A 21,573-nucleotide genomic window follows, 5' to 3' on the forward strand; every position below is an offset into this window, starting at 1 on the left:
TGGCGTGAAGAGGGCTGCTCCGGGGCTGTGGGGACCTTCCTCGTCCAGGGCCAGGACCAGGGGAAGCACCCAGGGAGCAAAGTTCAAGGTGGGCTCACTGTCAGGGTTGTGCACCTACCTGCCTTTCTCCAGTCTCTGCCCCGCCATCAACTCCTGCAGCCTGACAAAGCTCTGGGCACAGCGGTCTTTCAGGGCAATAAGGCCAAAGGGTCCTTCCCTTCGGCCGGCTGTGTGAGCTCAGGAAAGGCGCTTTCCTTCTCTGGGCAACCACGGTACTCAGGGTTAGATGAGACCAGGGTTTCCAACCCCAGCACTAGGGACAGACAGCCGAGGAAGAAGAATGCTTCCTTGTGGGGCTGTCCTGGGCACTGCAGGAAGTGTAGCAGCATCCCTGGCCACCCCCCACCAAATCCCCCCCAACCGTGACAACCAAAAAACGTCCCCAGGCACACGTCCCCAGCGGGACAAAATCGCCCTCTGTTGAGAATCCTGGGATTGAATGATCTCAGATTTATTCTGGCTGTCATAGTTTAAGATTTAAGAAGAGTATTTAAGAAATTGAACTTGAATTATTAATAATCAAGGACATTAACATGATTATTAATCATTTACCCAACATAACAATAGCTCGTATTTATTGAGCGTCCCCGCGTGTCCATCACTGGGTCGGTTATCGTATGTAAAGGGGTCTCTCTCCGAGGCAGGTTCTGTTGTCCTGTGCCTACAGGGTGAGGGCATGAAGTGACTGGCCCCGGGTCACACGGCTTATCTGATTCCAAACCTTGTGTTGTTTCTGCTGTGCCTGTTTATCGTAGAAAGTTTAGAAAACTCAGATAAATGAAAGAAAATATTGTTCTCCCTGAGGCCCCACGACCAGGTGCAAGGCGCTGCTGGTCTAAGCTGGTGGGATCTAGACTTTTCTGTTCCATCCCCCGTTCTGAAGCAACCCGACAACAGCAACCAGCAGTGCAAAGGGAGAAGGAAATGGCACCTTCGATGAGGAGCGCAGACCGGTCCCACCCCTGGTGTGTGAAGAAGTGACAACGGCGATGGGATTTGGACCAAGTGGCGGGAGGAAACCAGGAGCCACCTGAGCCTGCAGCTCCCAGGCAGGACCCCGAGGTCTCCAGAAGTACTTTTCACCTCTGCGAGCTCTTCCCAATCCTGGCAAAGCCGGACAATGCCCAGCAGCCAGGGAGGGTCCCGAGAGCCACGTGCCAGGGGTCGGATGGATGGAGGAAGCTCCAGGACGGCTGGCAGGAGCAGGATGTTGGGAGGGGGCGGAAGACAGAGGACAGGGATGATCAGCTGTGTCATTGTAATACGGTTCCAGTGTTCTTTCTCAGCCAGGCACAGAGACGAAAGCTCAAAGAGACCCCAAAGAACTGTGACCTGCTTGGGTCTTCACACGGAGTCTCCACAGCAAGCCTAGCGCTTAGAGAGGGCACATCTCAGGGCAGCGCCGGTGACCGAGGACTCAGAGATAACTAGCTGTGCCGATGCTTCGACACCCCAGCTTCCTCCCAGCCCCGCTCCCACACTTGCCTTCAACAGAGAACTGGTCTCACAAGTGGCCCCCATCCTGTGACGAATAGCCAGCATGGGGCCCACAAAAAAGACAGCACGAGAAAGCAGAAAGGGGACATTGAATAAAAAGGAAAGAATAAATGCTGAAGAGCTGTGTTGTGGAGCTGGAGAAACTACTGAGCAGATATTTATTTCCCTGTGAAATACCAAGAAAAGTAAAGAAATGATTTCAGTGGGGTCCTCTGTGACCCAGACGCCCCCAGATTATTATTCCCGATTCGCAGGCTCAGAGGGTTCAGTGACTTGGCACAAAGTTTCAGCAGCCAAACTGCGGTGTCCAGGCTTCCTGGCCCTGAGTCCTGAATTCTCGAGAGCAGCTCCGTCCCGGCGAACTTTCTGCGATGACGGCGATGTCCTGTGCTGTCTGTCCTTCCAGGTGGTCACTGGTCTCCTGTGGCTACCGAGCACTGGAACTGTGGCTCGTGTGACCGAGAAACTGGAATTCTAAATTTCACTTAAGTGGAATGAACCTAAACAGCCCCCTGCGGCCAAGCTGTTGCCCTTGGACAGCTCAGCCCTAGAGATGTCCTTGCTCTCTTTCCCCTTCCATTTCAGCCATCCCTGGACCCCACCCACTTCAAGCGGGTGCCTGTCCCCTCGGGCACAGCCTCCTTGGGACTCATCCACCCCTGGAGGTTTCAGCTGAGTCATGCCAGCTTCCAGCGGCCAAGGGGATCATCAGGAGAGCTGAGAGATGTCTCACCTGGAGCCAGGACTCCACCTACCCTGGGCAGCCTTCTTGAAGCAGAACCTCTGGACAGAACACAGGAGGCAAAGGACAGGCCGGGAGGCAAAGTGCTGACTCAGTTGAGCCAGAAAGTGGGCCTGCCTGATCAGACACCTCCCCCAAGCTCTGAACTCCAGAAGTTAAAATTCAGAGGAACAGGATCTGAAGGTCTTGTGACTCCACCTTCTGCCCTAATTGACTTTCTGTCCCGTGGGTTTGACTACTGTAGGTCCCTCCATACGTGGGGTGGAACAATATTCATCTCTTTGTGGCTGGCTCCTTTCACTTGGCATACTGACTTCCAGGTTCATCCGCGATGCAGCACGTGTCCGAGTTTGCCTTCTTTTTAAGGCTGAATAGTATTTCGTCATATATATCACATTTTTCTTATTCATTTGTCAGTGGATGCTTGGGTTGCTTCCGAAGCTTAGCTTTTGTGAATAATGCTGCCATGACCATAGGTGTACAAATACTCTTTGCTGTTCCGCTTTCAATTCTTTGGGGTTTAATACCCAGAAGAGGAAATACTGGGTCGTGTGCTAATTCCATTTACTGTTTGTTGGAGCCGCCGTTCTGTTTTCCACAGTGGCTATACCACTTTTTTCCCACCATCAGGGCCCAATAAAGCCCGCGTCATCATTGTTACTGCGTACGGAGTGTGCGCTAGGTGTCGGGCATCGAGCTACCTGCCAGGTATAGATGTGGCAGTTGCTATGGTGCTCCCTCCACAGCCCCACCGGCACTCACCATTCCGCACGTGCCAATGGCTTCTTCCTGCACCTGGATGCTGAGCCCCCGGCTCCCTGGCTGCGCGGGGCAGCTGGAGGGGCGGGCCAGCGATGACCAGGGGATGGCAGATGAAGACCCCAGTTGCTTTGCCGTCCAGGGAGACAACTATGAAGCGTGATCTACACCGTCTCCCAGGGTACCCCCACTTGCTGACAGTGGGAACCTCATTAACACACTCCTTATTGTCTTCCTTCACTGTTTCACTTCCCCACTGCCCTTCTGGAACTTTCTGAGATCCCTTGTTAAGTAAACTGTTTTCACTCTCGTGCTCGCCTCAGGGTCTAGTGTCTACTTCTAAGACAATGGAGCATTTCATAGAATCCGCAGACAGTCCTACAAACGGGACAGAGCAAAATGAGGCTCAGAGAGGTGATGCCACCTGCTGGAGGTCAAAGCCTTGGGCACTGAGCCTCTCCACCGCCTCCCCAAGCAATGTGCCTGCAGGGCCCCTGCTGCAGGGCCTCCTCGGCCCCCGCCCCCCAAGCTCTGCTGCCCCTCCTGAGCCTGCCTCTCCCCCCGCAGGAAGGCCGCTGCCTGTTTGTCATCCTGCTCATGGCAGTGTACTGGTGCACGGAGGCCCTGCCCCTCTCGGTGACAGCCATGCTGCCCATCACCCTCTTCCCCGTCTTGGGGATCCTGAAGTCCAGCGTCGTCTGCCCCCAGTACTTCCTGGACACCAACTTCCTCTTCCTCAGCGGTCTGATCATGGCCAGCGCCATCGAGGAGTGGAACCTGCACCGGAGAATCGCCCTCAAGATCCTGATGCTGGTCGGGGTCCAGCCGGCCTGGTAAGGCCAGGTAACGGGGCCAGCCCAAAGGTGGGGAGGCGGGGGGACCCCATCTCTTGGAGCCCAAATCCCCTCTTCCTCATTGCTCATCCCACTACCAAACTCACGTCCCGCCTTCCACGTCCTCATTCACCCCTCAGATGTTAAGGAGGCCCCTCTGTGTGCCAGGCACAGTGCTCAGTTCTGGGGTGGGGATTCCCAGAAGTACGTAAGGATCACTGGGAAATCAGTTGGAATGCTGCCCCTGGGCCGCGCCCAGGGATTCATGCCCAGTAGCTTTAGAAGGGGCCGGTCAGCAGTATGAATTCCACTGTCCTGCTCTGGAAACGACTTGCCCTGTGTCTGTCTGTGACCTGGCAACGCGATGGCCACATGGCAGAGACGCAGCGAATGTGGCCGTCACCACCCAGGTTTGCTGTTTACCGGTCAAAGTGACAGGGTGGGTGGGGAGTGGGTCGGAATGACCTGAGAGACAGGAGGCAGGGTTCAGTCCTCCGGCCCCTGGCTAGGATTTGGACTTTTATTCTAAGAGGATTGGATGGCCTTTAAATAGGGCCATTGCTATTCTTTTCATCTTTTTTTTTTTTTTTTGGCAATTTGGTGAATCTTAAGGATTCCTTCCCAAATATATTTCTTCCCATAAAGCACAGGACAGGGGCTTTACAACGACAATAACTGCAACCATTACAGCAAAACACAGTCATCCAAATGTTTGTTTAGAACAAATCTGTGATATAGTATCATATCTACCCTTTTCCACTACGTGACAGGATCTAGCAACTGGCCTAACCACAACTGTAGTTATTTTATTGAATTTGAGAGAGAGAGAGAGAAACATCGATGTGAGAGAGAAACGTCGAGCGGTTGCCTCCAGCACGCACCCTGGACCACCCCCTTTTGGTGCACGGGACAACGCTCAGCCACTGAGCCACACCGGCCGGGGCAACAACTGTCGTTTCGAGTGTCAGTGATATTCCCAGATGTCACCTGCTATGCAGTCATGCGATAGGAAAATGTATGTGATCTTAATGGGAGACCAAGTCCCAGGCACTTCTAATACCGCTGAACTGTGTGGCCTCTGTTTATCAAGGAAGGAAATCATTTCTATTAGGTGTTTATAAAATAAAGATGTATTTTTCTCCCTCCTTTCCATCCTGAATGATATCTGTGGCCCTACCCTGGTTATAAAACTCTGTTTTGAAGAGTTCTAAGCCCGAGAGGGACCTTATGAGATTTGCATTTCTTTTTTTTTTATCCTCATTCGAGGACACTTTTCCATTTTTTGTACAGACAGAGTGGGAGGGAGAGAGAGGAAGAGAGAGAGAGGGAAACATCGACGTGAAAGGGACACATCGAGTGGCTGCCACCCGCACGACCCAACCAGGGCCAGGGACAAACTGCAACCGAGGTACTTGCCCTTAGCGGGAACCGAACCCGGGTCTCTCCAGACCGCAGGCCAATGCTCTAACCGCGGAGCCAAACTGGCTAGGGCGAGATTTGCATTTTTAACAAGTCCCTGGTGGCTGCCACCTGGGGAGCAGAAGAGCTATGGGAATAGGGATGCAGCCCAGCAGGAGACGGTGCTGGGCACCCTGACAAGAGATGTTAGCAGCTTGGACTAGGTGCTGGCGGTGGAGATGGACAGAATTTGAAAGCTCTTTTTGTGATGGGGGTGTGGCTGGGGGTGAAGGTGAGGAAGGTTCTGGATAACTTGTAGGTTTTTAGCCTCTGCTCTGGGTCAAGCACTCTGCTAGGCTCTGCAGCTGTGTTTCCTCCTGGAGGAACTGTCAGTCCTGGGGAGAGATTCTATCTATAGCAGCATCTGATACCCAGGGACACACATGCTCTGGGAGCCCAAGTGAGGTAAGGGTGACGTCATGGAGGAGCTAACAGCTGACCTTGAAAAATGGATGCAGCAGCTGGCAAGCCTATTTTAGTTTGTTTTTTTCTTTATTGATTTGAGAGAGAGAGGAAGGGAGAGGGAGAGAGAGATAGAAACATCGATGAGAGAGAATATCGATTGGCTGCCTCCTGCATACCCCCACTGGGGATTTGGCCGACAACCTGGGCATGTGCCTGACTGGGGATTGATCTGGCGACTTCCTGGTACATGGGTTGACCCTCAACCACTGAGCCACACTGGCCAGGCTGACAAACCTATTTTGAAGTTCCAACAATGAAGAGAGTATGATGCTGGTTCAGAATTAGATTTAAAAACACAGATAAATAATCCAGAAGACATCTGAGTAGGGGAAGGAAAGGATTATTCAATAAATAGTGTGTGTGGGGGGGGGCGGAGAAATAGTTCATTCTTCGAAAAAAGATCTACTTAGAGCTGACTTCATACTATACATCTTAATAAGTTCTAGGTGGATTAAATGTTGAATGTAAGAAAAAAAGATCATGAAACATGAATTCCTGTTGGTGGGAGGGACCAAACAATAAAAGGGAGGCAGGAGCCCTGGCTGGTTTTGCTCAGCGGTTAGAGCGTCGGCCTGCGGTCCGGAGAGACCTGGGTTCGGTTCCCGCTAAGGGCACGTACCTCGGTTGCGGTCTGTCCCTGGCCCTGGTTGGTCGTGCGGGTGGCAGCCACTCGATGTGTCCCTTTCACGTCGATGTTTCTCTCTCTCTCCCTCTCACTCTATCTGAACAAAAAATGAAAAAAATGTCCTCGGGTGAGGATAAAAAAAAAAAAAAGAAAGGAAGAGGCAGGCAGGAGATGAGGGATGAGGGCCTTTTGGGGTGCTGCTGAGGAGTTCAGCAGAGCCTGAGCAGGGGGACCTGGTAAGAGGGGGAGGGGGAGGGGAAGAGGATGCTGGGAAGGCTGCTTGGGCTGAGATGGTGGAGAGTCTTGGTGCCAAACCAAGGCAACTTTATTATGCAGTGGGGTCATCTGTAACATGAGTGGGCTGTGGGCCTCAGAGGTGGCACACTCGGACCAGAGGACCTCCTGGGCCGCAGGTCCAGACCTGCCTCTAATTCCCTCCATTCCCAGGCTCATCCTTGGAATGATGGTGAACACCTCCTTCCTGTCCATGTGGCTGAGCAACACTGCCTCCACCGCCATGATGCTGCCCATCGCCAGCGCCATCCTGAAGAGTCTCTTTGGGCTGAAGGAGATTAAGAAGGACCTCAGCCGGGAGAGTGAAGAGAATGCAGGTGAGGCTGTGGGAAGGGTCAGGGAGCCCACCCAGCAAAGTGGAGGAGTGGGAGTGGGGATGTCCCAAGGGTGTCAGGGAAGACGAAAGGAATGCACTTATTGAGCACCTACTATGTGCCAAGTATTGTATTAATGATAATAATAACTAAGTCAAACTATTGTACTTAAAAAAAAGTGCATTCACTGAGCACTTACTATGTGTTAAGCAGAGCTAAACACTCCCATACATTATCTCCACCTCTCAAAACAGTCTTGTGAAATCGGTACTGTAATTAAACCTTCTTTTAAAGCATTTGAAGAGATGCTCAAAATCACTAATGCCCAGAAAAATGCAAATCGAAACAACAATGATATTGACTTCAATGAGACTGGCAAGAAAGGAGAAAGCTGGACAATGCCGAGTGTCGGCAGGACTGAGGGCCCCTGGAACGCTGAGCACTGCTGGAGAGAGGAGGAACCGGGTTGGCCTTTCTTCTTTTCTCCTCACCCGGGGACATTTCTGCATTTATCTTCAGATAGAGCAGGAGGGAGAGAGGGAGGATGCGAGAGAGAGACACATCGACTGGTTGCCACCCACATGACCCCAAAAGGGGCGGGGGACAAACTGCAACCGAGGTACATGCCCTTAGCGGAAACCGAACTCGGGTCTCTCTGGTCCACGTGCCAAACCAGCCAGGGCAGGTTGGCCTTTCTTAATTTAAGGTCATTCTGCAAATATTTAATCAAATTAAGTGTGCAGATAGCCTGTATCTCAGCAGTTTTGCTCCTGAATGCAAACGTTAAAGGGATTCTGACACAGGACATGAGCGGACTCTAGTGATGATGTTCACAGAGCATCCTCTGTGGTGTGGAGAGTTGGTAGCCACATGGATGTGATCGCTAGTCAAGGCGAAGGCGAGGTGTGGTGGGTGCGCACCCTGAGCATGATACTGCTTTCTGGAGCAAATACAGTTATATAAAGGGACCTCCTAAAACATAGTTGCGGTTGAAAAAATAGCCAGAAGGAGGTACAGAATATATCTCCATTGTGTAAATACCATTATGTGAATTAAAATTATACGCAAATATCAAAACATTTTGCAAGAACATAACCAAACAAAGAGCTATACAGTAAACACAGCAGAGCGGTTGCTCTGGGAAGGCTGAGTGTGAGAAATGGAGATAAAAGAGATTAAATAAATAAATACAACAAAAGAGGGCCTTATGCAACAAATGAGAATGTGCCGTGGACTGAGGGATTTGATTCATTCCAACCTCTTAAACTGTGTTCTAACGGAAACAAAACACAAGTAGCTGCTACGTTTTCAGATGATTAAACGAGGGTTCAGAGAGGGGAAGTGATTTCCCCAAGACACACAGCAGGCATCACGGAATATTATTTTCCTACGGAGTTTTTCCAGCCATTTAAAAATGTCTGGGTCATTCTTAGCTGGCGGGCAGTGGGCGGGGTTCATAGTTTGTAGACCCCTAGTTGGGAGTATCTGCTTCCCTGGTTCTCAAACTGTTCCCTGAGTCTTGGGGTCCCAAGAGCACTGCCTCGTAATCACCCCGGGGTGGCAGAAGCAGTGCTAGCTTCACTCCTTGTGCCATTGCAACTCCAGCTGCTCCCACTGTCTGTGTCATACCCCGAGCTTCCAAGTAACAGTCACAGACGTTTATTGAGCACTTACTTTATGCAAGGACTGACTCTTCATAGGGCCTCACACCTGCATGAGGCGGAGCTAGCACTGACCCCAATTCAGAGAACTGGAAATTGAGGAAGAAATAAGTAAAAGAGGGTAAAGCAGCCCCAAGGTCACCCTGTTTTCAAAACAGCTGCCCTGGTATTCTGAATCCAGACTGGCTGACTTCAGAGTCTGTGCTCTTAATCTCTGTTATCCTGCCTCCAACACAAGATTTTTGCAAAGTCTAGTGGCAAAAAAAAAAAAAAAAAAAAGTTCGCGAGCCAAGGCCCTTATTACAAAGATGAGAAATCTGAGACGCAGGGTGGGGAAGGGACTTGCCAAAGGTCACAGGCTATGTTGGGCACAAAGTGAAATTCAGTGTTCCTTCTCATTTATGCTGCGGGGTGTCAGGAGGCGAGAGACCCTGGGAGGTTGGGGCAGACACCTGCTTTTGTGGGCAGTGGGATCGGACAGCTGGAGGTGATTAATGATCAACCCTAAGACCTAAAGCAAAGCTAATTGCGGTGCAGAGAGATGCTCCCTTTCACCCAGTGGCCGTGCTCTGTGAGGCGAGGCGAGAACAGCCGTGGAGGGAGTGGAGGTTCTGGGAGCGTCCAGGACAGGGGTGAGGGACAGCCATAGCAACAGTGACAACGCACACTTTCATTTTCTGAAGCCCTGCCATCTGCCAGACACTGTGCTAAGTTTTTCATGCCCATTAGCTCATTAAATCTTGTACTATGAGGTAGATGATCCCCATTTTACAGATGCGGAGACTGAGGTTCAGAGGCAATAATGTGTCCAAAGCAGCATGGTGAGTTAGTGGCCGAGCCCTGTCCGAATCTGGAACCTGTGCTTCTGAACGCCGTGCCACGGCGAGACGGAACCTGGGGCAGGGTGGTGCTCACCGGGCAGGACCCCCGAGGTCCCCAGCCTTGGGCAGCCTGCTGCCGCTTCTCAGTTCCGTTACCCAGCTCTGCTCCTGTCTGTCTGAGGGACCGAGGGGCCATGGGGGGTGGCTTCTCCAGCGTCCTTCAACTGCATGTTCCCATTAGATCCTCCACTGCAGCCCTGCCGGGTGGCCCTCTCATCGTGCCCATTTTATAGAGAAAGAGACTGACGCTCCGAGTGGTGAAGTATTTGCCCGATGTCCTTCAGGCTTTTGTCCTTCAAAAGCCCACCTGACTTTTGAATCTAAACTCTACCGTTCTTTCCCCTGCATGACGGCCCAAAGAAGACTAGCTTGCCACCTGTGTCTTTCGGTCAGGAGTGTCCAGGAGGCCATCACGCAGAAAGCCACATTTTAGGCTAGGTTAAGCCTTGCCCCCTCATTTGCTCCTCATTCATGAGGTCAGGGGTGGGCCTCTTTCCTCACCTGTAAAATGAGGACAATACCTCCCATTTCAAATATATTCTTGTGACGCTTACATAAGAAACGAGAGAGGACATTGGAAGGGGTTAGTTACTATGTGGCAGTTGTAGAAAAAACATGATGACCATGGGGGAAAAAGGAGAAATGTCTGTAACAAGAATAAGTTAATAAATAAAATAAAATAAGCCATGATTAGATTTCCAGGAACTGGTACTAAACCTCACGCTGTGACGCACAGTTGAAGTTTCCTGGTTGAGAGGGATTATTTGTTTATTACCTGTCTCCTTGTAGGCTCTAAGCGGCATGGGGGGTCAATCCCTTTCATTGCTGTGGTCTTGTTCCCCTAGAATGCTGTTTGGCACATAGTAGGTGTTCAATAAATGCGTGGAATTGAGGAATGAATAGACCAGTTACTTAACTGTTCCAAGCCTCAGTTTTCTCATAGATAAAATGGGGATGTTTATACTTACCGTCTAGGTTGTTGTGAGTGCTAATCAAGTGAATGGATGTAAAGCTGTCCAACTGGGGCCCTTTGACTTTCCCTGGGGTTCTCTTGACCTAACTTAATGCAAAAACTCTCCTGTGGTGCTTCCGTGTGCCCAGCGCCAAGGCTAGACTGGGGTTAATGGTTCCAGGTCAGACCTACCAAGGGCCAACTGGGTTCCGTTGGAGATGGAGTGAGATTCAAGGGGGCCGGGTGTGGAACCAATAGTCCTGGAACAAGCCTGACTCTGCTACTAACCTTTTGGGTCATCTTGATCCCAACCTTAATCCACTCTCCAGGCCTCAGTTTCCCCAGGTGTAAAGAGGATGGTAATAACCCCTGCTCAGCTCTCCCAGGCTGTTCCGAGGTGTTGTAAGATTACAGATGGGAAAGTTTTCATCCTCAGCCTGATACACACTCAGGTATTAGTGTTATTTGAATAAGACCCTACAGTCTATGCCATACTACCCCGAATGCCCCGATCTCATCCGAGTAAGGCCTTGCGTGAGCCCCACCCTTTAACCGGCCTTGTGCACAGCTCGAACAGTCTTATGTCGGGGCTCCCCAGCTCAGAGGCTGGCAGCAACTGGGGTCCATGGATGAGTGATGGGCTGAGGTCACCTGGGGAACACATGCTCCCTCTGAGGGTGTCCCCATCTGTAACTTCGCGAGAGTCTTCTCAACCTGGGCGTCCCAGAAGAAACACCTGCAGAGCATTTCAAAAGAACTGAGGTCCCAGAACCTCTAGGGTGGGACCTGAGCACTCCCAGGAAATGCTACCGTTTCTCCAGGGCTTCGGAGGGAAGGGGACAGCGAGCTAGAGATGGGTGGGGGCTGGGGGTCACTGGCTCAGGGTTCTTCCTGTCTGGCCATCCCCTGGGGGGCGACTTTGCCTCCTAGCATCAGTGTGCTATTAACAGCTTCACTTCCTGCTTCAGTGCCCTGGCCTCTGGCCGTGTGCATTGCACTTGGACATGGATTCCCATCACGGGAACCCCTGGGCCCTCGCCCCCTTGGCCCGGGATGAACTGGTCGGCATTTAGCCTTCAGAACCTGGCTGGTGGTCAGCATCGCCAGCCTCAGACACAGTAAAAATAAGTCAGCCAGCAAGGAACCCTGCTCCCTCCTGGTACACGCAAGAAAGGAGCAGCCCAGAGTGGAGAGTGGAAGGGACTCACATGCCCAAGTTCCCGAGTGAGACCAGGAAGAGTGGAGGCTGGAGGCTAGACCCTCCTTCCCAGTCCCCATGGCCGAAGATCCCAGAGACACACCTGCAGATGAACAGGTGGAGTTTATTTCTGTTGCCGCCGTGAGGAAGAGCACCCACCGGGGCAGCTGGATCATCTCAGTAAGAGGGTGTGAGACAGCGCCTCTCACAGGACGTGGGCTTTTGGTGGGGCATGTGGCGGGGGATCTAAGGAAGCAGGGTTTACTCTAGATTGGGTGCGGTCGGAAGTCAGGGGCAGCTCCATGACTGGGTCAGGACGTAGCAGCCATTCATGTAGCAAGAATGAGGATGCTTGGTATTTTGTGGGAGGCAAGTGGCTTTGTGCTTAGACCACTTTTGCACCCTTGCTTTGGCGCATTTTATCAGGGTGACTTTGTCCGAGGCGAGTGATGGGCAAGATTATTTAAGTCCAACAAGAGAGTGACATATCAGATCTGGGTCAGACCGCTTCAAGATGTCAGGGGCCACTTTGATATTCTTGTTTTGTTTTTAATTTTTTTCCCTTTATTGATTTTAGAGAGAGAGGAAGGGAGAAGGAGAGAGAGAGGGAAACATTGATAAGAGAGAACATCGATTGGCAGCCTCCTGCATGCCCCTCACTGGGGATCTGGCCCACAACCTGGGCATGTGCCCTGACTAGGAATCAAACCAGCGACCTCTTGGTGCATGGGTCCATGCTCAACCCCTAAACCACACTGGCCGGGCCACTTTGTTATTCTTTCTCAAGAGTAACCCACATTCACTAAATCCTCACTAGTGCTCAGATTCCAGTGAAATTCTTGAAATCACAGTCTGGCAAACTTTGGCCCACCAACTCTAGTCCACCACCTGTTTTTTGTGTGAATTAAGGATAGAGTATATACCTTTAAATGGTTGCACTAAATCGAAGGAAGAAGAATATTTTGTGACATGTGAAAATTAGATGAAATTCAGATTTCAGTGCCTCCAAATAAAGGGTAGCCCCACTTATCATTCATGAGTTTTCTGTGGCTAATTCCATGTTATCCTGGCAGAGTTGAGTAGTTAACAACAGAGAGCATAGGACCGCCTACACCTGAAGTATTGACTATCTGGTCTTTGACAGAAGTTTGCCAGTCCCTGCTTAGAATGGTTAGGTTGCTAGAACAAAAAATGCCATAGACTGGGTATTTAATTCTCACAGTTATAGGGGCTGGAAATCTAGCAGGTTTGGTGTCTAGTGACATCCCACTTCCTGGTTGGCTGTTGGCTGTCTTCTCGCTGTGTCCTGACATGGTTGAGGGGGCAACAGGGCTCTGTGGGGGTCTCTTATAACCCATTCATGAGGGTTCCACCCTTATGATCTAATTACCTTCCAAAGCTCCACCACCTGATATTGTCACATCGGGGACTGGGTTTCAGCACATGCATTTTGGAGAGGGTGCAGACATTCAATCTATAGCAAATGGGTCAACTCCTTAACCCTCTTGACAACCCTAGGAAAATTATTACTTCCATTTTATGAATTAAATAATTGAGGTACAGAGAGATTGAGAGATTTATCTAAACCAGGGTTTCTCAACCTCGGATCATTGACAGTTTGGGTGGGATAATTCATTGCGGGGGGTGGGGGCTGACTTGTGCATTGTAGGATAGTTTGCGGCATCTCTGCCTCTACCCACTAGATGCCAGTAGCAACCCCCATACCCCAGTTGTGACAACCCAAAAATGTGTCCTGACATTGCCCAATGTCCATGGGAGAGAGAATTGGCCCTGGTTGGGAGCCACTGATTTAAGGTCACATAGTAAATGGTGGAGATATGATTTGAACCCAGAACCCATGTGTTCAGCTACCAGTCACGAACCCCATACCCAGGGATGGGTTCTTTTGTTCTTGGTGATGATTTCAGCTGCAGAAACTTAATTCCTTCCATTTTCCTTGTCTATAAAACACTATCAAAGGCTCCTATGGAGATTGATCTATCAAGCAAGGAATACTTTTCAAATAAAGTCAGATCCTGTTCTGACTCCTCCGCTCAAACAGCCCCCTGCCTCTGCTTCCATGCGACTCAGAGGAGAAGCCAGAGTTTTACTATAATCCCTAAGACTCCTGTGTGATCCCGCCCACCTCCTGCCACCCCACCCCTTGCCACCTCTCACCTCAGGGTCTGTGCACCTGCTCTTAATTTCCCCAGAGGTTTGCATGGCTCACCCCCTCACCTTCTTCGGGTGTCTGTTCAGTGTTACCTTCTCAGCCAGACTTTTCTTGGCCATTCTTTAGAAAAGGTATTCCATCCCAGAACACCAGTCCCCTCTCCTGCTTTATTTTTCTCTGGACACTCATTTCCATCTGGCACACTGTACATTATACTTATTTGTTTATGGCCTGTCTCCCTAACCAGAAGGTAAGTTCCACAGGACATAGGTTTTCATGTCTTGTCACTCAGTGACGTTGATGCAGTGATCGGTTAGGGTTCACATGGCTGAGTTCTGGCGCTGGGCTCCAAGTTGCACCAAACCCTTGTCTAAGGAGAACTGAAACACACTCACAACTTATTCACTCTCAGCGTCTCTGTGGCCACTAGCCCAGTGCAGTCATCATCATCTTACCTGGAAAACGCAACAGATTCTGAACTGCTTTCTCAGCTTCGATTTTTGCCCCGCTCCAGTCCATTCTCCCCTACCAGGCCTAGAGATGTTTGCAGAACGTCAATCACATGATATATAGCTTGGGCTCTAAATCCTGCAAGGGTTCACCATCCTTGCGTCGACTTCTGACTTCTGTTGACTTCTGCTTACCCCGCTCTCACTCCCTGTCTCCCCTAGGCCTTCCCTCCTCACTACTTTCCCAGCACACTGGCCTTCTCATGGTTCCTCAGTTCTGCTATGCTTCTTACCCCAGGGCCTTTGCACTCGCTGCTCCTCTTGCCTGGAACTCTCCTCTCAAGGCTCTTCATGTGACTGGCTCCTTTATATCCTTGAAGTCTCGGATCAAATGCCATCAGCTCATAGTGTCTCTCTGTTGACATGATTACTGGTAGCCACCTGCTCACTCTCCCCACCCTGCGATTCCTTTCCAGCACATGGCACAGTTACATGTCTTCCATCACTTCCATCACCACCTGAAACTTTCATTGTGTTTATTGTCTGTCTCCCTTTCTAGAACATAAACTTCATGGGAACAGGGACCTTGCTGCATAATGTTCACTGTCTACCCCAAGCTCATAGTCCATAGCACATAACAGGTGCTCAGTAAATACTTGTTGAATGAATAAATGGGAGATTTATTCCATTGCTGATCCATTGCCATCCATAGCTAGTCTTTCCCAAACATCCTTTTGGCAATGGCTGCTCAGGTACGCCTAGGCTCGAGTTATGGGCTGTCAGGCAGTCTTGCAGCTAACCCCTGCCCACAGGTCCGCGGTCATCTCCAAACAGAGATGGGTGGGACAGGAAGATGCACTGTTGAGTGACTTGTTTTATTTACTTATTTGATTGAATGAATAGAGTGGCGCCTGAAGAAGCACTCTGAGCTGCCCACAGAAGAATGGGCACACTCCCATCCCATTCACGTGACACTCAAAACATGATGCTTTCTTCCCTAGCTCTTGTGCGGACAAAAGGCCTGCATGCTGTGCCCACGGAGATACAATTTCTTGCCAGCACAGAAGAGTGAGTTCCTGGTGGAAATCAGAGGAGCCTGTGCCTGGTCCAAGGAGATGATGAACGAGAACTCAGTGCTACAGACAACCACCCTCCCACCTCTGAAATTTCCTCCAAATGACCTAAGTGCCCATGTTCTGACCCTTTGGCTTAGGCATAGACCTCCATAGACCCCTTAAAAATGCACAAGTGGTCTGGGCAAAAGTTCTGGTAAGAGGAGGGTCTCCAGGGAGGGCCCAGAAGAGCAGGGGAGCACAAGCCACATGACAGTCAAGGAGGAGAGGGGCGCAGACCAAGTCGAGAGGCTGTAGAGACAAAAATGTCCTTTGAGGCAATAATAATCCTTCACACTCATGTGACTCAGGGAGCCCCTTCACAAGGGCATGTTCAGTCTTTGGTGTACTTTGTATGTGACAATGTGGTTAATGTCTTGTGGTTCGGAGCCACACAGACCTGACTTTGAACCCTGGCTCTGCCACTTAACTGCTGTGTCATTTAGACAAGTCACTTAACCTTTCTGAGCCTCAATTAAGTTCACCGACCAAGTGGAAATGATATTGAAACCCACCGTATAGGGTTGTTTGGAGAGCAAATGGAATGTCGACACAGCAGGTTGCTAGGCCCGACATGCGCAACCATAGCGCTTGTTGCTAATGGCATCGTTATCTTGATTTAATGGTGATGAAACAGTGGGAAGTAAAGTGATTTGCTCTCAGCATTGCTGGGCATGATCAGGTCTGTTTCATTCATTCAACAAATATTTATTGAGAGCTTAGGATGAGCCTGGCACTACCGGGGATGCATCGATGAATAGACCAAAAATTTCAGACTAGTGGGACTTATGTCCCAGTGACAAGGAACAAATGCATGAGTAAAATCCATAATATGTCAGATGATTGATGCAGGAGGACAAAGCAGTGAAGGAGGCTAGGGAAGGGGCCTGGGGGGGACAAAGGGCAGCTTTAAAATAGGTGACCAGGGAAGGCCTCTCTAAGAAGGTCAGGCTTGAGCAGACACCTGTAGGAGGGGAGGGGTCACAGAGGATCTGGAGAGTATTCTCAGCAGAGGGACCAGCAGGTGCAAAGTTCCTGAGAGTACAAAGCAAACGGGAAGCCTGCATGCTTCCTGTGTGGTTGGAGTTGGATGAGGGGATGGTAGGAGGTGATGTCAGAGAGACTGCCTGTATGGCAAGCAGGTAGTAGAAGAGGGACAGAGCATGTGGGACCTCATAGGCGATTGATGTAGCCTTGACTTTGCGTGGGAAGGGAGCCGATGGAGAGATAGCAGAGAAGGAACACGACTTACATCTGATTGTCTTATCCTATGGCCTGTGCTCCTTCCCAGCACCATTTGGGAGCTTTGAGCCCAGCTTTGAGATGATCATTCTGTGATGGCCCAGCCACTCGCTATCATACAACCTGGGAATCCGTTTTAACTACCTGCCTATGCAGAGTTTATGCTGAGTTTATTGGAAAAGACCTGATGCTACTCTCTGGAATTCCATGTCCATTGTATGAAAACCCCATCTATTGGATAGAGATCCATGTCCATTGGCTGCAAGCCCCGCCCCCTCTCTGGGCCTCTTTCCCAGGCAAACAAAGGAGTTGCACTAGCTGAGCCCTAGGCCCTCTCTGCTCGCTCATTCTCACTGGGAGGCCCAGTCTGGTTGGGATCCCAGATTGGAGGGAGGCCACAGTTCCTGACCAGGCCGCTCACTGAGAAGTCAGACCATGCATGGCATGGGTCTCCAGCTGCTTCCTTGTATTTCTTTCAGACTCCAGATCATGTCTCCATCGCCCACTGGAGAAGGGGCCCCTCATGTAGCAATTAAGACCAGAAGGTATTCGAAGGATCTTTTATTCTTTAAAATGTTTTGTTTTGTTGCACAGGAGCAGTTTTCAATTTCATTCACTTATAAACATTTTTATAATTGCATACATCCAAAAAATACTCTTGGACAAAAAATATATTCAGCAACTCACTCGCAAAGACAGATGAAAACAGTTAAGTGTATACCATTCTAGATTATTTCTTAATATCTTTCTATATACATAAATACATTTTCTTAAATAAAACTACTGAGAATGTTTTAGATGTTATTTTGGAACCTGTTATCTCACTTAATAGAGTGTAGGGAACATCTTTTTACCTCAATAAATTTGCGTCAACATCATTATCTTTTAATTATATAATTAATAAGTTGTAATTTCACTCTTTCCCAAACTCTTTTTTTTTATCCTCACCCGAGGACATTTTTCAATATTTTGTTCAGATAGAGTGGGAGGGGGAGAGAGAGAGAGAAACATCGATGTGAAAGGGACACATCGAGTGGCTGCCACCCGCACGACCCAACCGGGGCCAGGGACAAACTGCAACCAAGGCACACGCCCTTAGCGGGAACCGAACTCGGATCTCTCTGGACCGCAGGCCGACGCTCTAACCGCTGAGCCAAACCGGCCAGGGCTCCCAAAACTCAACTGCAAGGAAACAATGCAGAAAATACAAATAGAGAAAAAAAAAAAATCCATAGTTCTACCTCTGAGAGAGGCACCAAAATAACTTTGCTTATCACTATTCTAGACTTTCCTTAGTACTTAAATATTCATGAAATATGTGAAATTTTGTTGTTAATTTTCACCTGAGGATATTTTTTTCATTGATTTTTAGAGAGAGTAGAAGGGAGGCAGGAGAGGGGGAGAGAGAGAGAAACATCAATGTGAGAGATACACATCGATTGGTTGCCTCCCACATGCAACCATGGGATCGAACCTGCAACTCAGGTACGTGCCCTTGACCAGGAATTGAACCCGAGACCCTTTGGTGTGCAGGCCGATGCTCTAACCACTTAGCCTCACTGGCCAGGGCTATGTGAATATTTTTAAAATGAAAAAAAAGAAAAAAACTAGTGCTATTAGCTATCTTTTCACTTTATATAATGTATATCTTCCAATTTAATACATTCATCTAAATTATCATTTTTTAATAGTTGCATCAGTGTTCCATCTAGAAAGGGGATCATCTTCCTTCAGCCAATCCCCTTTGGATGGCGATTTAGGGTGTTTTCCATTTAAATTATATTTAACGCCATGGTGAACCCTTGTACGCACCCCCGAGGTGCTTGCCCAATTATTTCTTTGGGATTAAGTCTTAGACTAGAACACCTGAGCTGAAGGGCTGCACGTTTTCAGGTTTTTGATGCCCATGCCAAATTACCATCTCGAAAGACCACTGAGCTCCCCCAACTCAGTGTGCGAGCCGTTCCCCTGTGAGGCCAGGATTGCGGAGTGTGTTCTGAATGGCTTCTCTTCGGGTCTGTTTAAAGCAAAGACTGCCCTGAGGAGGGAGAGGCTCCCCTGGATCTGTCGGCCACCTCCACGAAGGAAGAAGAATATCGCAAAAACATCTGGAAGGGCCTCCTCATCTCCATCCCTTACTCAGCCAGCATCGGGGGCACTGCCACCCTCACGGGCACGCCCCCTAACCTCATCCTGCTTGGTGGGCTCAAAAGGTAAAGCAAGTATCCCCACTTGGCACTGGAGTTTCCTTCTCCTCCTCCCCCTCCTTCACTTAACATCCAGGGAATGCGTGTCTTGAGTGCCTTCTATCAGCCAGGCTCCGGGGATCCCGAAAGGCACAAAACCCAGCAAAGGATCTGCTCTGGGGACTTTTATTCTGGTGGGGAGACAAGCAGTAAAGGAAAAGGCAAATGAATATGGGATGTGTTGATGTAATGAATTGTGGAATAAAATAAAGCAGGATAAAGGGGTAGAAGGGAAAGGAGTAGGTGCTATTTTATATAGGTTGGTCACGGATGCACGGCCTCTCTGATAAAGTGACATTTGAGCAAAGGCCTAGAAATGAGCTCTGTGGACACAGGAGGGAAGAGCCTTCCAGACAGAGGGGATAGCCTGTGCCAAGGTGAACGGCGTACAGACCAGTGGGGAGAAGGGGGTTGTGGGAGGAGATGAGGTAAGAAGAGGCCAGACTAAGGTAGCTGTTATAAGGAGCCAGTGGAAAGCCGAGAATAGTGACGTGATGCGGCATCTGCTTTAAAAACACCCCACCTGGAGGCGTTGGTCTGTGGCTGTCATGTCCAGTGAGAAGCTTTGTACCCATGCACATGGGCCAGCGGAGCAGTGGATTGCGCCAGGAGGTAAAGTCTCCCCATCACTGAGATTGTTCCAACAGAGGCCAGCATGGGTTCCAACAGAACCCAGCGAAGGGTTCTCGGACAGCAGGGCTTGTCCAGTCCATCATTCCAAGCCTCTCAGTGCAAAGATTTAAAATGTCCCGTATTATTTCGACATTTTAAGGTTTTCAGATTCTAGGATTCGGAGAGGTTTTCAGATTCCTGTGCAGTGGAGCCGCCGCATACGGTTATTTAATCGACACGAATGCAAATACAATCATTGAGCGAACAGATGGCAGTAAAAAGTCTTGGCTAGTCGACACGGCCCAGATGCTGGCCAACTTCTTTACCTGCTCCTCAGCCAAGGAACTGAGGGCCTGTCAGGAGGGTGGAGGCACAGCTAGGGTCAGTCTTCCTGAGAACCGCTTTGGTCTACATACGTCGGTACCATATTGGTGGGTAATGAAAATTATTTTATGAGAAATTTCAAGTACGCCCCTGTTTTGCCTCACACGCTGATTTGAAAACCTTAAACCTCCACTATATTCTCAGGTTCTTAAATTCCTCGATTTTACGATTTGGTGGTAGGAACAGCTGCTTCTCGGCCAAAGAGAGCTTGTGAGAGTCACTGGGGCAGGTGAAAAAATACACCCGGGTCTCCGTTGCAGAGACTGATTTGGGAGACGTGGGAAGGGGGCCGGGCATCAGCATTTTCCCGGTTGATTTAAGCCCATTGGAGACTTTCGGTGTCTGCACATCTCCATTCTTTGATCAAGACCTGGCTGTGCCTTGGGTTTTTCATTAGCACTGAGACACCAGAAGCCAAGACGGTCCTGTTTCAGATGTGGGGACAGTCTGGGCTGGCCCTGTAGCCTCCCATCAGAAGGGGCTGGACGGGAAAGATTCGGTCCTGAGGTGGGGGATGGAGGTAACAGGTGGGGTGGCTGTGGCCGTCAGAGAGGCTTTTCAGGCTGTCTGTCCACCCTGACACGAGCAGAACTTTGTCCCAACTTTAAAAGAGATTGGGGGCAAGTGCTGGAGCTGTGAGTAAAAACATCAAACACGAAGGACTCGGAGTAAATTGCGTGCAACATTTAATTGCACAGGCTTGGACCTTCAGGTCTGGGAGGAGGAGATTTAGAGGTTCTGACTCTCCAGATAGGAGCCTGGGAGACAGGGAACTAGCTGCCTTGTCTTCCCCTTGGGCTTTGCTCCCCAAACGCATTTCATTAGTTTATTCGAATTATACATGTAATGGATACATTACAGAACTCTCAGAAAATATAGAAAACAAATTAAAAATGTGAAATCCTACCGTTCATATCTAACATACTCCTGGTTTTCCCGTGTGCAAATCCTCCCCCACCCCAAGGCTGACCTTGGCTGACCTTGGCTGACCTTGGCTGGCTCTCACCCGCCTCTTCCCTCCAGTTTCTTCCCTCAGTGCGACACGGTGAATTTCGGCTCCTGGTTCATTTTCGCCTTCCCTCTCATGCTGCTGTTCCTGTTGATGGGCTGGCTCTGGATCTCCTTCCTGTACGCAGGAATGACCTTGAGGTACCTGTCATGTTCAACTCGAACCCTGAGCCAGACTGAGCTTTGCTTTACCCAGGTGCCTTTGCACCAGGAAGGGCCTTCCCCAGTTCATCCTTCTACGTACACTGAGGATTGTCCTTGTGATGTCACGTTATCTTCTCACATGTGACTGTCACAGACCTCACTTCCCAGGGGTGTGACGAGTATGGTGTGTGACCTGCCTGCTATGCCCAGGCCCTCAGTTAATTGACCCATCATCAATACAAATACACGAATAAATGCACATTTTTATTTTAATTGGTGTCATCAGGTTGTTCTCCATAAAAATTGTACTAATTTGTTCTCCCATTTACCACAATGAGAAAGTCTGTTTCCACACAGCGAAGTGGATTTTTGCAAATCTGATAAGAGAAAAGTAATTTGCATTTATTTTTTTAATTTATTTATTTTTTAATCCTCACCTGAGGACATTTTTCCATTTTTTTTTG

At 49.6% G+C, this 21,573-nt stretch overlaps 1 protein-coding gene across 1 annotated transcript in view; it reads left to right on the top strand.

The window, feature by feature from the left end:
• SLC13A3 (solute carrier family 13 member 3) overlaps window positions 1-21,573 on the top strand; it is a 65,150-nt gene that overhangs the window by 17,346 nt on the left and 26,231 nt on the right. The window contains exons 2-7 of the mRNA XM_036244471.1: window positions 3,626-3,891; window positions 6,887-7,050; window positions 15,363-15,429; window positions 17,195-17,260; window positions 18,743-18,928; window positions 20,981-21,106. Of these exons, the coding sequence (XP_036100364.1) occupies window positions 3,626-3,891; window positions 6,887-7,050; window positions 15,363-15,429; window positions 17,195-17,260; window positions 18,743-18,928; window positions 20,981-21,106 (875 nt within the window). The remainder of the gene's footprint in view (window positions 1-3,625; window positions 3,892-6,886; window positions 7,051-15,362; window positions 15,430-17,194; window positions 17,261-18,742; window positions 18,929-20,980; window positions 21,107-21,573) is intronic.

The sequence above is a fragment of the Molossus molossus genome, unplaced genomic scaffold (assembly GCF_014108415.1).
Source record: "Molossus molossus isolate mMolMol1 unplaced genomic scaffold, mMolMol1.p scaffold_m16_p_6, whole genome shotgun sequence".
Classification (NCBI taxonomy): domain Eukaryota; kingdom Metazoa; phylum Chordata; class Mammalia; order Chiroptera; family Molossidae; genus Molossus; species Molossus molossus.